The 20,833-nt window shown below is 41.8% G+C and overlaps 1 protein-coding gene across 7 annotated transcripts in view; it reads right to left on the bottom strand.

Moving 5' to 3' along the window:
• The window catches only part of NCAM1 (neural cell adhesion molecule 1), a 766,043-nt gene that overhangs the window by 203,107 nt on the left and 542,103 nt on the right, over positions 1-20,833 (bottom strand). For 4 of the 7 annotated variants that reach the window (XM_086957370.1, XM_086957371.1, XM_086957365.1 and 1 more), the window contains exon 9: positions 17,063-17,092. The exons of the other annotated variants lie outside the window; for them this stretch is intronic. In XM_086957370.1, the coding sequence (XP_086813496.1) occupies positions 17,063-17,092 (30 nt within the window). The remainder of the gene's footprint in view (positions 1-17,062; positions 17,093-20,833) is intronic. 7 annotated transcript variants of the gene reach the window in all.

Below are 20,833 nucleotides of genomic sequence, written 5' to 3'. Positions count from 1 at the left end.
GGTGTTGGAATCCGTGTCCCCCTCCCCCTGAACTGATCTGAGTTCAGCTACGAACGGGGGATTGAGGGGAGCCATGGGGTGGGTGCAACAATATTAGAGTGGTAGGATTCCCTGAGGGATCAGAAGGACCCAGAGCTGAGATGTTCTGCGAAACCCTCATAGTGAACGCCTTTCACCCCAAGCGTCTCTCCTATTTCTTCTCAATAGAAAGGGAGCACAGGGCACAGGTGCCCCTGCCACAACTGGGTGCCCGGCCGCAGACAATTATCGCCAGGGTGATCAACAATAATCCCTAGATACGATCCTCCAAGTGGCCCGCTGCTACGGAGACTTAAAGTATGAGAACGCCACTATACACTTTTCCCCAGACTTTACATGGCAAGCCCAAAGACAGTGACATAGCTTTGAGGACGTTAAGAAAGCACTCAGAGCAGAAGAACTTAAATGCATGACGATCTATCTGGCCCAACTACGTGTGGTGGCGGTGGACAGGTCATGGCACTTTACCACTCCGGAATCGGCCTGGGACTGAATTGAGGGGTGGTGTACCACTGACCGGAGGGTCGCCTTAGCGCAGAGAGGACATACTGGTGGTGAGTTGGGGTATTGGTGCTCTGCATCCCACGAGGCGCGGTTGAAGCTAGATGCCCCACCGGACATGTGAGCAGGAGAATCCTATGGAGCGAGCACTGATGAAAAGTACTGGTGAACTGCTTTGTGTCACATGGGGGATAAGCTATGGACTCCTGTAGGGCCTGGGCAAAGGAGCTGAAGACAACCATTGGTACCAGCAATGGGTTTAGTGATGCATTCCGTGGGGGGAGGGGAGACTTGTTCAGCCAGCCTACCCACAGTTGTAGATGATTTCTATAGGGCGACAGGCACTATACAGGTTGGGGTAGTAGGCAGTTCTGGGCCTGCGCTGAAGAAGGGAGGGGGGAGTTTACATGTTTGGGACATTTGTTTTGGAATTTCTGTCCATGTTTAGTTTCCACTGCAGTGATACTAGGCGGAGTCAAGCTAAAATATGTGATGAATGGGAGCACAGCATGGTTGCTATACACCCCGAAGGCAGGCATATGCACCACTGATACACCTTATGAGGACATTGAAGCAGCGAGCTTAGAGTATACTGACATGGAATGTAAAAGGGCAAGGCAACAGAATTAAACGTACTATAGTATTCCAGTATCTACGCCGGCATGCCCCGGACATAGTGTTCTTGTAGGAAATCCATCTCTGAGGCAATCATTACAAAGCCCTCAACAGATTCAACTACAGCCTGCTGACGTATGCCAGATAAACACCTCACTCCAGGAGAACGGGCATTCTAATTAGGAAGTCGATGCCTTTTATCCTTAACCGTACATGGTCTGATCCCCTTGGTCGGTATGTGGCCCTATCGGAACACTGAGAGGGCAGTATACTGAACGTTTGCTCTTTTAAACATACCACTGGTACTACACACGGTAACATTCCCGGATGTTAATGCTGCACTCTTGGAAATGCCGCCTGGGATCCTTATCTTATGGGCGGCATGAATGCTGTAGCCAACCCAAGTATTGACAGAGTGACCATGGCTGTTCCACAGGCCAAGATGAGACCACTGTGTCCCTACGCAGAAGCAATGAGACTGACATACTTGTGACGAGTCTATAATCCACAACAAAGACAGTAAAAATACTATTCGGCACCCCACTGTAGTTTCTCCCGACTTGATCATATATTTACACAACAAGTACACGCGGGCAAATTCAGAGATGCAACACGTAAAGCGCAGGGTATTTCAGATCACTCGTCAGTGGGGGTGGTGTTGTCTGGACAGACCCAAGACTTCACGCCAAGTTCTGTGGATGGGTAAAACTATTATATTAGGGCCCACTGGCGAAGGTGGGGGTGAACAATTTGGTTTTCTGAATCGTCGCCCTAGAGAGGGGTGCAAGGCGAGGGTGTCCTTTATGATGTATGCACTGGCACTCGAGAGGTTGGTGGCATGGTTTGGCCAAGATTGGGGTGCATAGAGATGGGGGGTAGGAATAATGCATATGCCTCAATGCGGATGATGTACTACTCCATGTTTCCCAACTGACCCTTTCGATAGACAGATTATTGCAAATCTTCAGGACCACTCGGACATCACATTAATTAGAGCAAGTTCTTCATTTTTCCCCTGGAAGGAGGCCCACCAAGACTTCCCTCCTGCTGCATGGCACCCCTGGATGGCATCTGATACCTTGGGGTCTATGTCACTTGTGACTCTCATTAATTCCTACGCAAGAATCTGTTCCTTCAGCTAGATAGACTCCTTAGGGACATAGAACTTTGAAGAAATCTTCCGCTGATGGGCAGAGCTGCTCTATATAAAAATACCCTCCCATGCCTATTATACGTTCTCCAAAAGATACCCTGTAGGATTCCCCCAGATTTCTTTCAGAAGATTGACCACAAGGGAAGAGTATTGCGGAATGGGAACAACTCGACATACTTTAGTACTACTGGCCCACGCAGCTGGTGCCCATCAAAGACTGGGTGTTTGTCGATCAAGGCTAACTAAAATACCGGGTCAACAGAGAGGCCATGGGTAACAGGGGCCACCAAGCATTCCTCTATGGACGGAAATGAGAGCGGGATTTGCCAACTCATACAAAGAAGGAGGTGGGAGTGTGGAGAGAAACTACTAACTATCTAGGATGGGGGGTATAGGTTAAAAATCAAACACCACTCTGGGACATCGACCTCTTGAAGGAGATGGATAACTTACAAGGCTTCTTGAGGTGGGCCCTGATTGGCACAGAGTGACTGGGTAACGTATGGAGGGGACGAGCACTGGTAATGTTCGACGTCCTGCAACAAGATTATGAGATGGCAAAGACTGAACATTATCGGTACCTACAGCTCAGACATGCCCTTAGGAGACATATAGTGGTGGGGAAACAACTTCCAGAGGCAACACCGTTAGAGGACAACCTCCTTATGGATCCCCAGATGGATAAGGCTATTTACAAGAAACTCGCAAATAACTCCCCTGACCCAATGGAGCACTGAGAGAGGCCTGGAAAAGAGACCTTGGAGCCTTAGAAGACGAGGACTGGGCAGAGGCCCAACAAAGCCCACAAGAGGTGGTGATCCGAGCTTGTTTTAGACTAGTGCATTTGAGGATCTTGCATAGATCGTACTACTTTAGAATGCTGCTTCATATCATCGGGCGAGGGGACTCTGCACTCTGCCAACTGGGTTGTGGACAGGATGGTACCTTTTTCCACACCCTTTGGGGATGCCCGGTAATACAACTCTATTGGGAGGAGGTGGTATGGAGAATAGCTCAGATCTTGACTTAGTAGTTCCCCTAGATGCAAAGTGGTTACTTTTGGCTGTAAGAGGGGGGTGTCCTGGCCAAAATATCAGGAGATTTGGCTAGCGGTTGAGGCAGGGGTGGCTAAGCGCAACATAGTACAGACCAGGGGGACAGAGGCACACCCCAGCTATTCAAGACTCAGAGTCTGTAATGGACTGGTGCCAGCAGGCGGAGCAAGTGATCTACCAAAGCAGAGGCTGACCTAGCTAGTGGGAAAAGGTGTTGGGCTCTTGGCATACCGATCGAGGTTAGTGAGTATGTGGGGGTTGCACTGGGTAGAGTGGTGGGGATATTGACCTTTTGGTGTGCTCCCTGTTGTGGACTGAGAATTTTGAACAAATGTATAAACATGTCATATATCTGATGCTGTCTGCTCTGTTTAAAGTGTATACTAAACATTTGCGTCAAATACTATATTCACTATATGATAAGCGATATTTATTAAAAGAGTTTAAAAAGAAAGACATTTTGTATTAATAATAAATTTAATAAGTGTTTTTCTGTAACCATAGTACATCGGAATAAAATTGTCACACTGTATAGTTTGCAACCTACAGTAACTCTTGAACATACTAATGCAGTAAAATATGGGGCACTTTTTTATTTGTTTACATTTTTCAAGACTGATTTATAAACCTTTTTGCTTTCTCACTAAATTTACAATTAAAATGTGTTTTAAATGCACCATTTGGCAATCTTTTTTTCAATTTTATTTGGGGGGATGGGTCCCCCGAAGCCCACGTTTGTCCATCGAGCTTGCAAGCTTCTCTTGCTAAATAAAAGTTACAGCCAACTTTTATGCTCCACCCCTTTCAAATGCCAACAGCGCTACTGCTCAAAAGGTGCGCTCATCAAGAAAGTAATAACCAAATTAAGGTCCCACTCAAGCAAAATAAAAAGAGGCAGGAAATACCACATATGTTAAGTCCTTAAAAAAAATGCCAACTGGTGTCCTAAAGAGAGAGGGTTGATCAAGCAAGAACAGAAAAGCAGACAATGCTGAAAAATAACCTTTAACATTGACACTCCAAGGCATTGGAAGGCCAAAGACAGAACGAATAGAAGTACATTAGAAAGCTTTGTCTGAAGTGAATGAACCCAATGATCTATGCACCAAATCACAACATTTGTCCAGCGGCCTGAAAACATCGACTTGCTGGATGGATGGTGAGCAGTCAAGATGACATCCACCCTTCTGCAGGTAAGTCAAAACCACTCAGCTGATTCCACTCAATCCCTACATATGTAAGTACAGGTTGTAAAGATGCGGGTGAAGACCATTACCAGGGTAGGTAGGGTTCATCACCTTGTACTGGCACTGTTCTGACAGAAGGTCTCCCCGAAGAGGTAGAAAGAGTGAAGGGCATGTGCTAAGGCTCAGAAACAGAGTTCAAATCTCCCCAAGCTAAGTACAGGACGATAAGAATTGCGTTGAGAGCTCTTTATTGAATGACTTTCCTCAGGAATAGGGAAAGCAGAAGGGAAAAGGGATACAGGAGACTAGAATCCAACTAAAAACAGAATGTGCCTCCTAAAGAACCTCAAAGTGGGAGCTCCTAGGTGCAAAACGCACTGGGCAATCTTAATGGTAGCAAGAAGATCTAACCAATTCATGCCTCACTGGGTGAAGACGCCCTGAACAACCTCTGGGTGTAGATCCCACACATGGTTTACCAGTCGTTTCCTTAGTTTGCATGCCCTTGCGCTGATGGTCCCCTGCAAGGTGATGGGCCATTTGGGATATTTCTTGAAGGTCCCGCCACCACCAGGGTCTCTGCATATCCTGGCACAGGGCCCATAACCCCATATTGCACTGCTTGTTGCATTAACACATGGCTATCAGATTGTCTGACAGGTCATGGAAGGCTTGTTTTTGATGGATGGCAGGAAGGCTTGAGGGCAACCGCATGGCCCATAACTGGAGGAGACCGATGTGGTCCCACTGCTTCACTGCGGACTAGTGCACCCTGATTCCCACCTCACCCAGGTGGCCTCCTCAATTCAAAGACGACGCACCTGCCACCTCCATGGGGGTTAAGGAGAAACGCCTGCTGTTATGGTTTGCATACTTCAGCCAACCCTTGAGGGCCTTGGCCACCTCAGCCGAGATACAGATAGTATCAGAGAGGCATCTTCAGTACTGGGCACATGGAAGGTGAAGGCTTCATTACAGAGACCACATGTGTCACCCGGCATGAGGCACTAGCAGGATGCATGAGGTCAGAAGACCAAGAAGCCTCAGAACTATTAGTGTCAGAACACAGTAAGGATCCTGGAACATTTGGAATTTTGCAGATGCCCTGGTGGCGTGTAAAGGCTTTGTACCCACCGAATCCATGTCGAACCCTATTAAGGGAAGCCTGAGCACTGGCTAAAGATGGGATTTGGCACGTTGACAGAGAACCCTAAAGAGTACAGCGGTGGTCCTTAAATGACTGCCTTGCACAACCAATCGCTTGAGGTACAGGAATAGTTATTCCCCCAACCTGCAAAGATGAGTCACAACCACTGTCATCACCTTTGTAAATACCCAGGGAGAGGAGCTGAGACCCGAAGCAAAGATGATGAATTGGAAGTGTTCCGACCCACAGCAAAGTGGATGAAATGTTTGCGGGCGGCGACACAGGTAAATGAAAGTATGAATTCTGCAAGTTCAAGGACCCCAGTATCAAGGATGGAGAGGACTCAGGAGGGTTAACTTCTTGATTCTGTCCCTTTCAAGAAGGGAGTTCAGAAACCGAAGGCATAATATTGGCCTGGTCCAGCAGTTTTTCTTGGGCATCAAAATGTAACACAGGTAGCATTCTTTGCCTCTCTCTGCCTCGGAGACTCGTTCTATTGCCCCTTTGGCCAGTAATGATAGAACCTCTTTGGCAAGGATTGAGGAATGTGCAGCCAAACCCTGAGCAAAATCAGGCAGAACAGGATAGGGATTGACAGAAAAGGAAGGATCACTGGTGAAGGGTAACTGAATGCTAGACAGGCAGACAAAATATATATTCTGCCTCCAACTGGCCGCAGATGACACTCGGAGGGGGAGATCTAAGTGGCTTGGCAGCAGTTTCGGCATGGGGAGGCCTGACCTTGCTGGTGGCCATGGACTCTTACACCACCATCTCTCCTGCCGCTATCAAACGGCTGTACGCAGGTTGAGATTGCAGCTTCTGATGGCAAGCCAGACACTGGGAACAACTTCTAAATTTATATTGTTTTTGGCACTGGCGAGCATCAGATAGGAAACTCAAGAAGCAGACTATCTTTGGGTCGCTCCAATACTGAGTCTTCCTTGTCCCCAAATAGCCAGAAGCCAACAAAAGGCATATCCATAAAGAATGCCTGAAGAGCTCCAGAAAAAGCCAATGTGTGCATCCAGTCCTGACTTTGACCAGAACACTAGTGCTCATCGCATGACCAATGCAGTCTGTGATGTTTGGTCTGGGCTGCAAAATTCTACTTGGCCACGTCTAAGTAAAGGTGTTGAGGAACTCCTCTGGGGGGGGGCAGGCACAATCTCACTTGCCATAACCCAGAGGGAAGGAGTGTATCTCCCCACTAAGAAAAATTTCAGAACCTCAATGTCAAAATGGCAGAAGACAGTTGTGGCAATGTGCTTAGGCTCTCTGTCAGGAATGGCACTAGGGAAGACATTTGTGTTCACGCTGCTGGTTGAAGCCTGTACTACAAGCCCCCGTGGGTGGTGTGCAACATCATTAAGATCAGACACACTGGAGCAGACCTATGGCGTCAGGCATTTGGATGACACACAGGTGGAACTAAACATGGCTTTGACCGCACCACAGTCAAATCTTCTGTCAGGGCTTAACTGAAGGGCTAATAAAGGCTCTAAAGTTGAAGGTCCTGCCGGCAAGGCAGTTTAGTGAAGAGGCACATTTTCTTTACTGAAATATGTGGTGTACCCTTACATTTCCTCCTACTGGAAAAATTATGTAGGAGTAACTTTCCTTGGTAGGAGTAAACTGGCAAATCACTTCCCAATGTTCATCAATATTGGTACACTGACAGGAAAGAACACTGTCCTGTCCCTATTTGGAATTTGACTCTTATAGAACGTATGCTAGATAAGCAGATTATTCACAGGCATACGAAAAAAGATATTTATCTGGAACTACTGTTCACCAGCGTTGACATCTTTAATTGGCTCACATGCTTGAATTATTTCCTGTTATCGAGCAGGAGTTTTCTCTGTAAAACTTAAACAGCATTACGGTCAAATTCCCATAGAAATACAAGGGAAATATTTGCTTTAGAATCCTCTTCCCCTCATTATCAATGAGCCAAAGTTAATCAAATTACATATAGGAACACTGATCTCCGAAAGAGACAACTGTACCTCAAGTTTTCAAAAGTACCCATGTGAAAGGATAAATATGAAAAATCTCTGACTAGGACGGAGTGATGGTCACATGTGAAACTATGAAAGATGCCAACACTGAAGACCTGTAGTTGTAATAGGAAAGCAACTTTTTTCTTAAACCTGTGAAGATGTTTTCATTGGATGATCAGCTTTGAAATGACAGTAAGCAATGGCAGAGGCTATCCATCATGTGATCACCTGGCTTTCTTTTTTTAGGTAGGAAACAACTGCCTGAAGCGATTGCGCCTTCAACTGCCTGTTGTAAAGGTAGGGAAAGACTGGAATCCCGGATCTCCACAGGTTTGCTGGAACCACTGCCTTCACTTTGGTAAACTCCTACAAAGCGATGCTAAGAAAGCACTGTAAACTGGAAGTGCTCATGGCCCGCTGTGAACCGCAGGTAAAGTCTGTGGGCGGGCAGGACATGGATGTGAAAATATGCACCGTGCAAGTCCAACGCTACCACCCAGATTGGGGGCAGACAGAACTTGGGCGAGCATAAACATTTTGAATTGCTCCTGATTGAGGAAGAGATTGGAAAGGAGCATATAGTATAGGACAAACGATCCGTCCTGCTTGGGCAACTAGCAGGAATAGCAACCTCAGCCTGCTTCTGATACCGGCACCCTCGCTTTAGCTCCCTTGGCAAGAGAGTCAACGCTTCCTGGCGGAGTAATGAAAGATGGTAGTCCGTCAACCGGTCGTAAGTGGGTGGCATGGATGGAGGGGCAGCCATAAAGGGGATGGAGTAGTCCTTTTATACAATCTGTAGTACCCAACACTCTGATGTTATTGACCTCCAGAGAGGCAGGTGATAGCATATCGTGACCCCACTAAATGTCTATGATGATAGGAGCGAAAAAGAAGAACAAGGGAGACCCTACTCACAACGGAACCAGGGTAAAGTGTTTATCCAGAAAAACAATGGTTCCAGTGGCATATCACTAAATGAATTTATAATAAATTGGGCACCTAATGCCTATCACACTATTAGAACCGGTAAACAGTCAAAATATCGAGTTTTTTATTTCGACTTACACTTATATCGAGTTGCTAATATCGATGGGACAGAATATCGATGTCCAGAATATCGATGGCCAGAATATCGACCCTAAGGTAAGTAATATCGAAATTACTTATATCGATAGCATATATATCGATGTAAGTAATTTCGATTTACTAATATGTGTTAGAAATATTAGTTAAGTATTTAAATTAATTGTTATAATATGTGTTTAATATGTTTTTATAAATAAAAAATATATAAAAGTAAATAATATGTTTTACTACCAGAGCGGGTTGTGGGTTTATAGGGGAATAGGGTGGGAAGTAATTTATTTGTAATTAAATAATTATTTTTCAATGATTAATTTATTTTGCAATTAAATATTAATTGGCAATGAATTATTTTAATTGATTAATTGATTAATTAATTGATAATTTATGTATATTTTTAAGTAAATTATATGTTTTACTACTGGAGCGGGTTGTGGGTTTATAGGGGAATAGGGTGGGAAGTAATTTATTTGTAATGAAAAAAATATTTTTTAATGAATAATTTATTTTGCTATGAAATATTAATTGGCAATGATTTATTTTAATTGATTAATAGAATAATTAATTGATAATTTATGTATATTTTTAACTAAATTATATGTTTTACTACTGGAGCGGGTTGTGGGTTTATAGGGGAATAGGGTGGGAAGTAATTTATTTGTAATTAAATAATTATTTTTCAATGATTAATTTATTTTGCAATTAAATATTAATTGGCAATGAATTATTTTAATTGATGAATTGATTAATTAATTGATAATTTATGTATATTTTTAAGTAAATTATATGTTTTACTACTGGAGCGGGTTGTGGGTTTATAGGGGAATAGGGTGGGAAGTAATTTATTTGTAATGAAAAAAATATTTTTTAATGAATAATTTATTTTGCTATGAAATATTAATTGGCAATGATTTATTTTAATTGATTAATAGAATAATTAATTGATAATTTATGTATATTTTTAACTAAATTATATGTTTTACTACTGGAGCGGGTTGTGGGTTTATAGGGGAATAGGGTGGGAAGTAATTTAATTGTAATATTAATTAATTTTGGGTAAAGGAGTATTTTTAGGGTTCAGGGTCAGTTTTGGGTTTTTGGGTAAAGGGGTACTTTTAGTGTTCTGGGTCAGTTTTAGTTTTTGGAGTAAAGGGATATTTTTAGGATTCAGGGTCAGTTTTCAGTTTTTTGGTAAAGGGGTATTTTTAGGGTTCAGGGTCAGTTTTCAGTTTTTGGGTAAAGGTATTTTTAGGGTTCAGGGTCAGTTTTCAGTTTTTGGGTAAAGGGGCATTTTTAGGGTTCAGGGTCAGTTTTCAGTTTTTGGGTAAAGGGGTATTTTTTGGGTTCAGGGTCAGTTTTCAGTTCTTTGGTAAAGGGGTATTTTTAGGGTTCAGGGTCAGTTTTCAGTTTTTGGGTAAAGGGGTATTTTTAGGGTTCAGGGTCAGTTTTCAGTTTTTGGGTAAAGGGGTATTTTTAGGGTTCAGGGTCAGTTTTCAGTTTTTGGGTAAAGGGGTATTTTTAGGGTTCAGGGTCAGTTTTCAGTTTTTGGGTAAAGGGGTATTTTTTGGGTTCAGGGTCAGTTTTCAGTTCTTTGGTAAAGGGGTATTTTTAGGGTTCAGGGTCAGTTTTCAGTTCTTTGGTAAAGGGGTATTTTTAGGGTTCAGGGTCAGTTTTCAGTTTATGGGTAAAGGGGTATTTTTAGGGTTCAGGGTCAGTTTTAGGTTTTTGGGTAAAGGGGTATTTTTAGGGTTCAGGGTCAGTTTTCCCTACTGTTGCACCCACTGGAGTGGGAATAGTAATTATTGTTAAGTAATTATATATTATATATGATTTTTAATTTTATTTTTTTATTAAATATGTATTATTATTTTTTTAACCATTATTACATATATTTAAATATGTTTAAGTAATTAATAAGTATTATTTACAGTATTTTTTATGTTATTTTAAATTTTAAAAAAATCGATATATTTAACAACGATTTTTTTAACATCGATATTATTTTTTCGATATTTTGGTACTCACCATGTTGTACATAGGGCGTCGATATTTTTGCTATCGATATAATTACGCCGATATTTGTGTAGGTCGAAATTCTGTCTGTCGAAATTCTGTCATAGATCCATTAGAAACAGGGTGGCAAAGAGAAGAGACACAATTAGGTCCGTATCAAACCATTCTTTTATGTAAATTTTTGTTTGAGAAAAATCAACAATGCTTTCGACTACAACATATACTACAATATATAAGGTGCAATGTGTCCCCAGTGATTTGTGAAGTAACCAAAGAAACAACGTGTGTACATACAGGTGGGCTATACAGGTTACAATTGTGATTATTTACAAGAAAAGAGGCATAACTCAAAAAGATTATTTAGATCAATCATAGAACAGTTGCTACACAATCATAAGCACTGTATGAGTCTCATTCGCCTCCAGTACGTCGACGGCGTTTCGACCCTTAGAGTGAGGGTCTCATCAGGACAAGGGGTGTGGGACGTCTAAAAAACATAATATATATTGTGGAATTATAATTATATGTAGTCGCCTTGAATATTAGTAAATATTCTTGGAACGGTGAAGTGATTTACCTTGGAAAGGGCCAATAGATGTAAAACCCATGCGTGTTGAAGTAAAATAATTTTACTTACAGTGAACCCGGCCGGGCACTGTCAGAGGGCAGACAAGTAAAGGCATTGAATTAGCCACTTGAGCAAAGAAACAACAGGGATACGTATCTAGAGCGACACAGAATAAACAACGTACCACTGTCATAGACACTTTAGTGGTTGTAAATAATCACAATTGTAACCTGTATAGCTCACCTGTATGTACACACGTTGTTTCTTTGGTTACTTCACAAATCACTGGGGACACATTGCACCTTATATATTGTAGTATATGTTGTAGTCGAAAGCATTGTTGATTTTTCTCAAACAAAAATTTACATAAAAGAATGGTTTGATACAGACCTAATTGTGTCTCTTCTCTTTGCCACCCTGTTTCTAATAGTGTGATAGGCATTAGGTGCCCAATTTACTATGATGATAGGAGGGCAAACTAAAGGGGCTTGGAGGCTGCAGCTGCCAGGGATGTAGTGGAATGGCCCGACCCCTGGCTACCTGTCCCACGTGATCCCTAGGAACCGCGTCCTCTGCAATGGATAGGTGTGGAAGTTTGCTGGCCATCATGAATTGGAGGGTATTGACACGGTTAGAAACTCCTTCCTTGGCCACTGAAAGGGCGAAGGCCGGACTGGGAGTGGAAAACACAAGGACCTGGCCATGGCCCTTGAGTCCTTAAATCACTCTAGCGCTGAATCTGCCTTCTCTTCCAAAAGACGGCAAGTCTAGAAGCAACGCTTGGACATTTCCTAAAAAGCCAGTAGCCCTCAGCCAGGGGCACCAACCAAGAAATCGCTCTACGAGTCAGTTGTGTCCATACCACAGCAAATGGCGAACGCTGCTGCATTTCTTCTGTCTGCAATAGCTTAAAAGAGTATGGCTCCGACTTCCTCCAAGACAATTGCCAGCACTTTTGTAAATGAGTCCCAGATTGTGTGGGAATAACGGCCAAGAGACACGTAGTGTTCACCAACCACAGAACGAGGCTGGTGGAAGAAATCATTTTTCCTGCCAAAGGCGCCCAGCCTCTTAGGCTCATTTAACCGGTGGAGTGGAAGGGAACACACCAGGGTTAATTCTGGAAGTGAAGGCCTGGACGACCAAGCAGTCCCAAGTGGGGTGCTGAGTGAGGAAATTGGATCCCTGGAGCGTTATGGTGGCGGCAGGTAATTGCCTTGTGCACAGGAGCCCTTGTACAGGGCTTGGATAAGGCCCCAAGAAGGGCATCGGGAAGGCTTCATTAAAAGGGAGCAAGAATTTTGTGGGGACAGTCCGCAGCTGAAGCACCTCCATCAAGACGTTACTCTTGAATGCCACTTAGGGCATTCAAGAGTAACGTCTTGATGGAGACCTTAGTCGCCCTACGCCCCACCATTGCAAAAGATACCCTCTCCTTCCTAGCCACAGTAGGAGGGGAGACCAAGCCTGTGTCAGATAGTGTCTAACCCATTGGTATCCGCCAGATCCTCATACCAGGTGGCCTTGGTATCATCCAGTGGATAGCGACATTCAACAGGGTCATCATACTACTCCCATTCATCCTTTGTACCAGGCCTGTCAAAGGTAAAAGGCCCTGGCTCTGACCCGGAAGGCATAGATACGAATGGCGCAGAAATCGGCGCCTTGTGATGCAGGTCTTGCTCTGTGTAATGAGTCGAGGATGATGGGGTGTTGGCATGGGAGCTGGCACCGGAAAAGGTATCGGTACTGCTGTAGAGCCGCTCTGGTTCCAAGAGGACAGAATGGCGCTGAGGGCACACCCACTGGTGGGAAACCACTAAGGGTCCTTTTCGTAGCCATGGTGCTCGAAGGTGCTCCAGAGGAGTCAGGGGGCCTAAAGATGAGAAGCATTGCCTCATAGAACTCACACAGTTGGGCAGTGGTAACTCCAACTTCAAGGAAAGGGGAAGCATGGAGCCGACCCTGGTTGGGGCTTCATGAAGGCATGAGGCCAGGAGTACCCAAGCTCCCTCGTCCGAGGATTTGTATAGACGCGGTGAAGCCGAAGACCTCATCGACTTCCTAAACTTAATTTTTTCTTATGCCGCTTACCCGACGACTACAACTTCCACCGGGACATTAATTGTCAGCAGCGGCTCCATGAGTGCATGGCGCAGAAATCCTCACCAGCCTTCGAGTCATGGTCTTTTTTGAGGCACTATAGACAGATCATGTGGGGTTGTGACAGGTGTCACATGGTTTGAAACCGGACAGTTTTTTGGGGGACATCCCTGTCACACCAGAAGAATTTTTCTAAAGAAATGCTCAGAAAAAATGTTGAAAAAAGCCACTCTTCATGGATCTAGTGCAGAAAGGGAAAGAACTGTTAGCGTACCTATGTGGAGCCTATATAGGTATCGTCTATATCACTTTCGGCACAGACGTCAAAGTGAAGCCGAATGACGCCACCTGCAGGCATCCAGGTGTACTGTCTGAAAATTTCAGGATCCATTCTGACATGTCTGGGGATAATTCTAAAGTACAAATTCTGCGGCTAGAAGTCTCTATCAGATAGTGGTATTGTGGCTCTTCCAACTACTCATCATATGAGTTGATAAAAATGAGCATAGCCAATATCTGCTAAGTAGATCTTTATGAAGTTTTTCTCAGACATACTGCTTTTCATCCTCCGGACACCCTGATATTGAGCTGAGTTGGGTGGGTAGTTGTCCAAAACGGTCTTTCTTTCTGCGACAGTTCCTCAGTATGAAATCTTTTTTTAAGGTCAGGGCAAAACCTTGCTCTAGGATGTCTCCAGAGGCTTGAATGATGGCAAAGGTGCAGTATATGATTTTACTACTAGTTTCATGATTGGTCCAGATATGGTAATTAAAGGGTTGTCGTCAGTGTGGATGTTGCTGAGATTCTCGTTGATGGTGGAAATGCTGATGGTAGCAATAGAGTAGTTGCCAATGGTACTTTGGTTAATAGTGGCTTCAGAGCTGGTGGAGAAGCTGTGATGACAGGCAGAGACATAAATGGAGAATCTCCAACAATATCTGAAATCATTGTTCAAACTGGTTTTGACGACATTGGAGCAAACTTGCAACATGCAGCTCTGAAGACCATTTGCTTGGCCCGTCCAGCTGCCTGTCCGTCTTTTAACTGGTCTTTCTTGGGTCTCTCAAAAAGTGGAGGGTTCTTTTTCGGACTTAGCTTCATCAGACTATTTACTCACCCATTAATGTTTGAGGATTACTTTTCTCTCAGGGGAAGACTCCGCCTCTAGAGAAATAACTTTGCAAGGCTTTTTAACCTGCCGCTAACGAAGCAGGCAGCCTTCATAACTATTGGTGATTTTAGTAAAAGGGTAGTGGTAGATCTTACAATGTATTATGTCTCGGGTAGAGACAGTAGATTAAGTCATCTTGAGGACCACCTGCATAAAATATTTTTTTCACAGGACGTACAATGTCTAAATCGTGCCTCTGCAATTCCGACAGGAAAATCAATATAATACTGAGTTATAAACCAAAAGCAGCAACCCCATACTCTGAAGTGCACAACCTTCCACACAACCTGCGGTTGAAAATCTGTGCTATGATGTTTTCTGTGGGAGTTGAAATCAGCCTTTCCCTTGGTTGAACTTTGGGTCATTTCTAATAAGGTGAACGGGCTACTAAACAAACGTTTTCAACGTAGGTCTATGGGATACTACTTCTGATGTATTATTACAGTGGGGCTCCAAGCTGAATCACAGGAAAAGATTCAAGCATGTAATTCCATGAAAAATCCAAAGCTGTTGACATCTTCAAATCCGATTCAGGAGAAAATGTCATTTGTCCCAATAACTATCTGGCAATTTCTACCTAACAATCCGTTTTGGTGAACCTAACTTAATCTTATGTATGCAAAATATCCCTAAAATCTAGCCTTGTGAGATGAAGTCAGCAGACGTCCAGATTATTCATCAACACGATTAGGAAGAATCCCTAATAGAAGAGTTACATTTCTGAATTGCATTCCTACTGCATTCAAAACGGTCAGGAAGATAAAGGAAATACGAACAATGGTAAGCATGTGATGATTTATTTTCTGAGTAATTCTATGGCTCTTTAAACTCCCATCAAGACACCAATTTCTGTACTCGCAGATTTTTAGCTTTCGTAAGGTTCTTTTTTATAATATGATGAACGCAACACCAATTTGTATATTTAGTCAGTCACTGGGTATTATGTGAACAGCTGAATACAGCAGTTTAGTTCCACTAATAATTACATCATGGTTATACATTTCAGGATCTTGCACGCAATACATGTAATGTCAAAGTGATGTATAGAAGAGTCAAAAGTGTGAAGAACCAGAGGAAGTTTGGGAACGACAATGACAAAGGATGGAGAGGAGACACTCTGTGACTCTTTGTGCCTTCCTAAACAAAACTATATAACAGGGAATGTAATTTTATTTGAAATTGAAAAGTCAGTAATTAAACACATCTTTAGATTATAAGGAAAACAATTATACATAATTCTAGAACTCGATAGACTCAAATAAGGCAAGTAATAAAGCAAAGGTGCTGACAATGTAGTATCCTTTGCTGTTGGCTCACAAAGATTGAGTGCTCAGTTTTTTGGTAGAAATTACATTACAATTAGACGACTCTCCTCATTATACACTTCAGTCTCGTCACAAGAGAATAACGTTAAATGTACTTCTCTAAGAATCCTTTACAAAATGCTCAGAATCAAAAACTAATTGCAAACTCCAACTTTTCCTGGAAGAAAACTGGAAGAGATAGAGATGAAATGCGATGCAATGATTCTTCAAACATGGAATTATTACAACTGTTCCTACGGTTAGTGCTGAAGCAACAAGTTGGGTTGGATTTTTGGAAACGGAAGCCAACTATCTAAACAAGCTATTGTTGTGTGGAGACACAATATCCTGCAAAGTTCAATTTTGCAATGAAATGAGCATGGGCACAAATATGAAGAGTGTTAATTCAAACAGTAAGGTACTCCATAAAGTTAACCCAACAACAAGTTGCTGTTTGCTCCAATTTATTAGAGGAGAACAAAGTTACACATCGGGCTGCTTTGCAAACCTTTCTCAGCTACCATTAACATATGATATCTCTTGGTATATCACTTAAAGAATTGTATACTGTATTTCTTCCAATGTGCTAAAGTTGTGCTCACTTTGAATTAAATTTGAGGAACTTTAATATATGTAATAAACTGTTTCTATTCGTAAATTCCTAAAATTTTCTATTCTTTTTCATAATCAGACCTATGGAAGGAGGTGTTTCCAAGTTGGGTGGTTGTAGAGGGCAATTTAACTAGTTTTGGAATATACTTAAGCTGAAGGCTTTTTTGATGTTACTGAGAAATTTCAATTCAGAAGATAATTTACTGGAGTCATATGGTTCAGGAGAATTCCTAAACCTATATTGGAATTCACAGATTTTATTTATAAACCAAATGACTGTTGTGGAAATGGCCTTTCCGCATCCAACAGAACTTGTTTGCTCCACTTGAGATAGATATCACACTAGGCAAAAAGCAATCTCTACCACTATATGCTTATCTGTTACACAGCATCACATGACTGTTTTAGCTGTTTCGTGTGGTAGTTTATCTATGCTCGATTAGTTTCCAGGTGCAGTGATTTTACAGCTAAAAAAAGTGTGTCTATTTGTGACTGATAAGTATACCTCTTGTTTCTCTGGTCGAGTCCACGAAGCCTGGAGAAAACAGATATAAAACACAATAGAACAAAAGAAAGCAATAAAACGTTTACAAATCTGTTAATCTTCATATATACTATATGCATCACACTGCATTGCGTGCACATGCAGTTACAGAGGGAGGGCTCTCACAAAATCCATTTTTACCGGTTTGCCGAATCAAATGCTTTCACTTTTTTTTCCCGGAACCAATAAGCAAAAATTGAATTTCACATTTCAAACCAACTAGACTGCTTTCTTGCATGTTGATGTGAACTTATTAGCCCACCAATGCTCCGTCCCTTTCCACAAACCGACACTTCTATAAATATGTCCAAAGTGATACAGAAATAAGTATAAGATACCTTATTTCTTTCGCTGGAGATATTCAGAGAAACGGTTTGCTTGCCTTTTAAATTAGTGATTTGCCCGCTGGCCAATGACTTAAAAAAGATCATATACACAATAATACACATTCTTGCACTTCAACCCCGAACGTGTCATGCACTTGGTGAGGCAAGCATGCATCCTGTACAGCAGTGTCCATTCTGTTTTTCCAGAGGAGAAGATGGGCAGGTCTGTTCTCACCAAGAAAGACACAGAACTCAGAAGTCCACTATTTTAAGTTACATCTCACGGTTGTTATAACAACAATCACAGCACATGTACGATGATGGAGTTATGTATATGATCGTTATTTAGCCTTTATTGGTGTGTGTGCCTGCCACATGTGCTTGGCCTATTAAATCATACATCATCCTAGGAGCGCTACCTATGTTAATCTCTCAGTTTCTATGTTTTATAAATTAAATTCTTCAAAACAAAAGTCTTGGCCTATGAAAACATCTCACCTGTCGAGTAAACACATACAACTTTCCACATATAAACCCTATAAGAGACAAATGGACCACATTGCCCAAACCTCCAAAGTAGTAGCAAATACTCAAAGGGATAAGGTAACTTTTAACTTAAAAACTTTCCTTTAAAGTTTTGAACACACAGGCAGCTAGCTTGTTCAGGTTATTTCAGAGCACATTTTAGCGAAAAATCACACTTAGAATGTTTTGAGACACCTTACTTGAAGTCCTACTTTCAAGAAACCAGATACCGGATCAATAAAATGGGTTCATAAAGATGGCAGCCGACTTCCTATTGCCTATCCAAAGTCCCAACCTTGGATCAAGCACAGAAACTGATAGAGCAGTTCAAAATCCATCAAGCGTGCATACAGACTATCTGGTGTCTCCCGGTGCCTCCTCTCCATAAATACTGCTCTTTTGGTCTTTTTGCCTCCATTAAAACACGTCAAACCCAATAACCCTGTAATTCTAGATCTTTGAAGGGGGAGGATCAACTGAAAAGGTGTTTCTGTACAGTATTATGTCTAAAGGAAGCAACATTACCGACGACTGCAGGAGGTTATGGACCAATTATGACTTTTGGGTACCAGTTTGATTAAAACTGTCTGGCAAAGCTGTAAATGATAGCTTGCTGACAGAGTGCTTATTTTCTATTTCGAGAAACTTTGGCACTCTTTCATTACCTTAATTTTCTACATCCCTCTTTCGTCTGTATCCTATTTACTATGATGTGAGTGTAATATAAAATATCAACGTATTTGTAAGTCATTGTACATGTTAATTTATAGCAACTTGACCTTACAATCTAAAAGATGAAAGGTTCAGAAGACAAAAACAACATTTGTCACAACACTCGCTAGAGAAACTTTTATTCAGAAAACGTACTAGGTCCTTACATTGTAACTACTTCATGCCCATCAGGATTAGGTAGGTAAAACTAGAAGAAGGGATGTGTCAGTCAAGTCAGTCTGCAGCCCACTATCTTATGAATTGTAACTTTTTGTAGAGCGAGCTGAAGAAAAGCAATGTCAGGCGATTATTAAAAAGGGTTATGTTTGTGAGACATTCATGGGACAAAGAACAATCCAGATTATTCATGGAAAAGAAGAATCATAAAGCGAATATGATGCCTTATAGGCAATTGGTACAGCTTTTTCAGTTGGTGATCGGTACAAACTCAGACCTCAATGGTGGGATCACTAAATAGGGCAAAAAGAAAAAAGCACTGTTTGGACATGTACATTCTGAAGTGTTTGCACTCCACTACATTTTGCATGAGATCTTGAAAGATTCGAAAAAGTATTTCTGGATTCACTTAGAATTGAGGTACGCTTTGAGGAAAACACTGAGGAAGAAAGGAAGTCCTAAATTCACTAACCAGGCAGAAATATTATCTTTTCTAAACATCAGTATAGGTTTTTTGTTGGTGAACAGGGGTAGAATCCAAGGAAAACCAACAGTAGGCTCAAAACACTGCAATCTACATTAAGGATTTTAGGCAAATAGTGAAGATTGTATCCCGCTCTTGAAAACTGATGTCCTACTAACATTGAACTTTTCCTGGATTCTCATGACATTAGAAATTGGAGACTGAAGTGGCAAGGCTGCCGTTTTCAGTGCACTTCTAAAATGTGGCCCAGTGCATTCAAAACAAAGATGTATAGCACTACTACCAAGGGCAAGAAAATGTTATCTACGAATTAAATGCTTGAGCATTTCACAATACAAATCTGCCTTCACAATCTCCTCATACTAGTGACTATAATTGTGTCAAAATGAGTACCCTCCTTAACGTAACACTCAATGCTACTCTTCAGAGCAGCAGAGGGTAAAGTCTTCATTTCTAGCATAAATATTTTATATTACATTGTCTATAAAAACCAGATCCACTTTCTTTGCAGAAATAAACCAACCAATTGGCCATCAAATGCCTTTCAGTGACAACACCATCACTTTGAGGCCAAATGGAGGAATTAATTGTTAAAAATTCTTTCAGGGCTCTATCAGGACACAAACTACAACTGCCCTCACTCGAGGTTTCTTTAAATAACAACTTTAAATTACAGCCTGAGTGCAAAGGCAGCACATGGATTTCCAGCTTGTGATCCCACAAAATGAGAATCCCAGGCATTTAGCGACAATTCAAGCCCAGAGATCCTAGAATAGCAGACTGCATTCTGCAAAAGGTACTTTTGAAATAGGTTTAGCAAATTACAAATTCGGAAAAGAGCGGAAAAGGGTACACCGTAAAATGAGTTTACTGAATGAGAAAAATATTGAAGAAGGTATTCTGGCAGTGAGAATACTGAACAGGAAACATACTAACCCAGGTATAATTGTCACATGAGTTCCAAGTCCAGATAATAAGATGTTTTTAGGAAGTCGCTCCACAGAGTACAGGAAGTACATATTATATAAACTTTAGATCTACTACTGAATGTGATACCATAGCTCCTTCTTTCAGTTGATGACACCATAACTCACAGAAAGATGGTGGCTTTACTAACTAATGAGATCCACAATACACCCATGTTGGCGCAAAAAAACGTAAACAACAGATAAGCTACTCAAACTGCTACCGCACTTCCTGTTAAAAATGTTAAACCACATGCTCTTTTCCCACAGGCCAAACAAAATGAACCTGACAAGAAGAAATGTGGGCATTTAACGAGATCCCATTTGTCAAAAATTCACATAGGACTGCTTTAAGTCTGACTTAAAGCAGTCATATGTGAATTTTTGAAAATAAATTAACCAAGTCCGTAGTAGATTTCACATTTTTCTTAAACACCACCTAAAGATAAACTCTTCAATCGTCAGCTTATCACAACTCTAACTTTTCAATAACTGCTTTGCTTTCCTAAACAAAACATAATATGCCCAACAACAGCAAGACACA

This window comes from Lissotriton vulgaris, chromosome 2_1 (assembly GCF_964263255.1).
Source record: "Lissotriton vulgaris chromosome 2_1, aLisVul1.2, whole genome shotgun sequence".
NCBI lineage: Eukaryota > Metazoa > Chordata > Amphibia > Caudata > Salamandridae > Lissotriton > Lissotriton vulgaris.
Note: the sequence above shows the minus strand (reverse complement) of the source record. Positions and strands in the feature narration are given on the sequence as shown.